General features: G+C 47.8%; 1 protein-coding gene across 1 annotated transcript; it reads left to right on the forward strand.

Moving 5' to 3' along the window:
* Positions 1-2,970: 2,970 nt before the first annotated feature.
* Positions 2,971-4,148, forward strand: LOC112742297 (uncharacterized). The gene is made up of 2 exons (XM_025791536.1): positions 2,971-3,192; positions 3,285-4,148. The coding sequence occupies exons 1-2, from the start codon at positions 2,971-2,973 to the stop codon at positions 4,146-4,148; spliced, it is 1,086 nt and encodes a 361-aa protein (XP_025647321.1).
* Positions 4,149-4,393: the final 245 nt, after the last annotated feature.

Genomic DNA, 4,393 nt, shown 5'->3' on the forward strand with positions numbered 1-4,393 from the left:
CTAAGAGAGAGAGAGAACCTCTCTCTCTAAAACTACATCTAAAACATGAAAAGTGAATTGTGAGAGCTTGATTATGAATGGATGTATTTCTCCACTTTATAGCCTCTAATCTGTGTTTTCTGGGCCGCAAACTGGGTCAAAAACAGTCTAGAATTTGCTGGTTTCGAATTTTGCCACGCTGGATTTCCGTCACTGCGATGCGGCCGCATGGATCACGCAGTCGCGTCGCCTAGCGTCAGGGGAACCATAGCATATTATATATCAAATCGAAGCCCCAGACGTTAGCTTTCCAACGCAATTGAAATCGCGTCGTTTGGACCTCTGTAGCTAAAGTTATAGCCATTTGAGTGCGAAGAGGTCAGGCTGGACAGCTTAGCAATTTCTCTAACTTCTTGTATTCCTTCCACTTTTGCATGCTTCCTTTTCATCCTCTGAGCCATTCCTGCCCTGTAATCTCTGAAATCACTTAACACACATATCAAGGCATCTAATGGTAATAAGAGAGGATTTAATATTAGCAAATATAAGATCAAAGAAGCATGTTTTCCATCAAAGCACATAATTAGGAAGGAAATATAAAATCATGCAAATATTATGAATAAGTGGGTAAAGAGTTGATAAAATCCACTCAATTGAGCACAAGATAAACCATGAAATAGTGGTTTATCAACCTTCCCACACTTAAACACTAGCATTGTTGAAAAGACAAACATCCTCGCCTCTTCTAAAAGAGTAAGTATTGGATTTCCCCTTGCTTCCTTGATCTTTGAATTGAAAAACGCACAAGCATTGTTGCAAATCGAGTCCAATTTGGGGTTGTGTCTGAACTGTGACCTCGTCCATGCCTCTCTGGGCCACTTGTCAAGATACTTCCATGCGTCCTCGTTCATCCTCTTTATCCTATCCATGTTTTCCTGAATTGCAAGAATTGAGAAAAGTGAAAACAGTCCATGTAAACTAACTCCAAAACAAAACTATTGTCCTTACATACCTTAAACTCTTGAAATGTAGTTGCTCTAGCACACTCCCATGACAGTCCCCTCAGCTCCAAGTCCTTTCACTACTTGTTGAAATTTCGTCACAGATGCCACACACAGAAATGGTGGCCCACATCAGGCATCACCGCTTTCATGGCAGGCAGTAATCCCTGAATGCAACAAATATTATGTTACCATAATAGTCCCTACGAGTAATAATAGTTCACCATAATAGACCCTATCATTCAAGTGCGTTCATCATTATAGTTCCTGAATTGCACCATTCAGTCTCTATCTAAGTTATAACAAACAGCATACCCACAGAAGTATAGTAACTAATCAAACAATAGTAACAGAGGTATCATCAATCATAGAATTTTACTGCACTTATGTACTAAACCAAGTTAACACAGTTTTATACAATGCAATTTAAGTGAGATTAAGGTTATACTAGGAGATTACCTTTTGCATGTCAGAGATGAAGTTCCACCCATGAGTCTTGTAGTCTCTAAGGTCTTCATGTAGCAACTCTAGAAACCACTTCCAATTCTCAAAGTTCTCCACTTCCACAACTGCCCATGCAATAACGTATATATGATGATTATCATCTTGTCTAATAGATGAAAGTATTTACCCCTGAATACAGTTTTCAAAAAATCCCCATCAAGTCCAATTAACGGACGACAAGCAGCACTGAAACCTGACTTGCACTCACTCAAGCAGACATACATCCTCTCAAATATGACCTCACCACTAGGCTGTGGCTTTGTGCAAATCTAAGCAGTGGATCCTGAGTTGGTCTTCAACAGTGTTTCACCATAGTCCCTAAGCATGGCATATTGATGCTTCGCATCCCAATAAACTATATTCCTAGCATCACACAGTACCCATGATATAGAGTTCCATTTGAGAGACAAGTCGTATTTCGTCTTGAAATAAGTTGTAGCCTCACAGGTATTCTATTTGAGATCTCATTTTGTGTGGATCATATAAGTATCTTGCATCTTCATAGCCAACTAGTTGTGACTTGGATTCATAGGGATAAAACAATCCCATATCAACCTGTTACGGCCTGGCCCAAACCAGTAGCGGGCCGGCCCGACCCGGACACGCGCCCCTGACAGCTACGCTACAGCTGTGAGAAGGAAGCATCAAGGAAGGTGGGCCTGTCCTTGATGGGCCCACCTCTGACATGGTATATATGGGGAAGGTCCTACCCTTCCCCCAAGGTACGTTACATGCCATTTACCCCTTTTTCGCCTACACACATCACTGACTAAAGCGTCAGAGTGTCTTTGAAGGTGACACCCCCCTTTTTTCCATACGAAGAGCTCGGGACGTCGGCTACACTCCCTTCAACCCAGCAACACGGAACCAGGCGATCCCCCTCTCATCAATCGAAGTACCAACCCGAACCGTCCGGTACCCGACCTACCGAACATTGGCGCCATCTGTGGGGACAATCGCCTGAATGGAAGTTGTACTAGGCCCAGGAGGAGCAGGCCGTAAGACCGAACGCAGAGGGGAAGCCTCTCCCCAGCCACGCACGAATTCCCCTCCACGACGAACCACTTGATCTCCCGAAAGGCGACCCTTCGAGGGAACTAGCGACAACAGTGCCAGAATAATGCAGGAATTACGCCACAGGATGCAAGACCTAGAGCGCCGGTTGGCAGATCGGAAACTTCGTCAACAGACTCTCGAATCGAGCCACTCCCACTCCGTCTCAAGAAGCCGCTCCCGATGAACAACTAGCCCACAATCTGAGGCTGAGAACGACAGGGAAGGAGGACGCGTGAGAAGACACCACGACCCCCTCATATACGCCAGGAACGGTAGGCGCACAATAGAGTAAAACCGTGAGGACGCCCGTCGGGAGGACGACGAGGGAAGAACAACCAGAACACGAGGACCAGTGATAATGGGTGCAACCCCATTCCATCGTTCCATCCTCGAGGTCTGGCTGCCAAAACACTTTGACAAGCCAACGGACATGAGGTACGACGGAACCCAAGACCCACAGGAACACCTTACGGCTTTCGAAGCCAGAATGAACCTGGAAGGAGTGGGAGACGAGGTAAGGTGTCGTGCTTTCCCGGTCACCTTAGCGGGACCTGTAATACGGTGGTTCAATAACCTCCCGCAGGGCTCGGTGACCAGGTTCTCAGAAATCAACCGCGCCTTCCTAGCCCAATTCACAACCAGAATCGCGAAGGCAAAGCACCTAATCAACCTACTCGGAGTGACCCAGAGATCCGGCGAACCGACCAGAAATACCTAGACTGATTCAATGATGAATGTCTGGAGATTGATGGGCTGACTGACTCGGTTGCAAGCTTGTGCCTGACGAACGGACTCCTAAACGAGGACTTCAAAAAGCACCTCACCACGAAGCCGGTATGGACAATGCAGGAGATCCAGTGTGTAGCGAGGGAGTACATTAACGATGAAGAAGTCAGCCAGGTCGTGGCTGCCAACAAACGGCAGCCCTCTTACAATCAAACCCGGCATCACGGGAGTGAAGAAAGACAAAAGGAACACGCCAGGGACGGCGGTTCAAATAAGATTCCCAGACCGTTTCCTCGTGTCGGGAAGTTCACTAATTACACTCCCCTCACCGCGCCGATTATGAAAGTTTACCAACAAATAGCCGAGAAGGGGATCTTATCAAAGCCTCGACCTCTGAAGGAACAAACAGGGAGGAACCGGAGCCTCTACTGCGATTACGACAAGGGCTACAGACACAAGACGCAGGATTGCTTTGATCTGAAGGACGCGCTGGAACAAGCGATCAGGGATGGAAAGTTAGCCGAGTTCTCCCACCTCATTAGGGAGCCGAGGAGACGAAACCGCGACCACGAAGGCGAAGACAAGACCCGGGCAGCAAAGCGACGCCAAGAGCCGGAGGACAACGACCATGGCCTGACCATAGTGAACGTGGTAACGGCGAGAAACGTGGCGCTCAAGTCCAAGTCGGCACATAAAAAAGACGGCAAAATCCTGGCGGTTTCCACACCCTCTGCGCGAAGCCCCAAGAAACTTCCATCCATCTCATTCGGCCCGGAGGACCAATGGTTTGACGAGGTCGCGGAAAGCCCTTCCATGGTCATTACGGCCAGAGTGGGAACCGGCCTCATCAAGCGGATCCTTGTCGATAGGGGGCAGATTTGAATATCATGTTCCGCAATGTGTTCGACGCCTTGGGTCTAAAGGACGCCGACTTAAAGACTCACCAGCACAGCGTTGTAGGGCTCGGCGACCACTTCATCAAGCCGGACGGGACAATCTCCCTGCCGACCTCCGTGGGACAAGGCCAAGAGAGAAGAACGGTAATGGCAAAGTTCGTGATCCTACGAGACTCTACGACCTACAACATCATCCTAGGGAGGAAAACCATCAACGACCTAGGGGCGGTC

This window comes from Arachis hypogaea, chromosome 14 (genome assembly GCF_003086295.3).
Source record: "Arachis hypogaea cultivar Tifrunner chromosome 14, arahy.Tifrunner.gnm2.J5K5, whole genome shotgun sequence".
Lineage (NCBI taxonomy): Eukaryota > Viridiplantae > Streptophyta > Magnoliopsida > Fabales > Fabaceae > Arachis > Arachis hypogaea.

Coding starts and splice junctions, on each gene's coding strand:
- LOC112742297 (XM_025791536.1), top strand. CDS start 2,971: ATGAGGTACGACGGAACCCAAGACCCACAGGAACACCTTACGGCTTTC. Junction 3,193..3,284: donor TCACAACCAGAATCGCGAAG/GCAAAGCACCTA, acceptor GAATGTCTGGAG/ATTGATGGGCTGACTGACTC.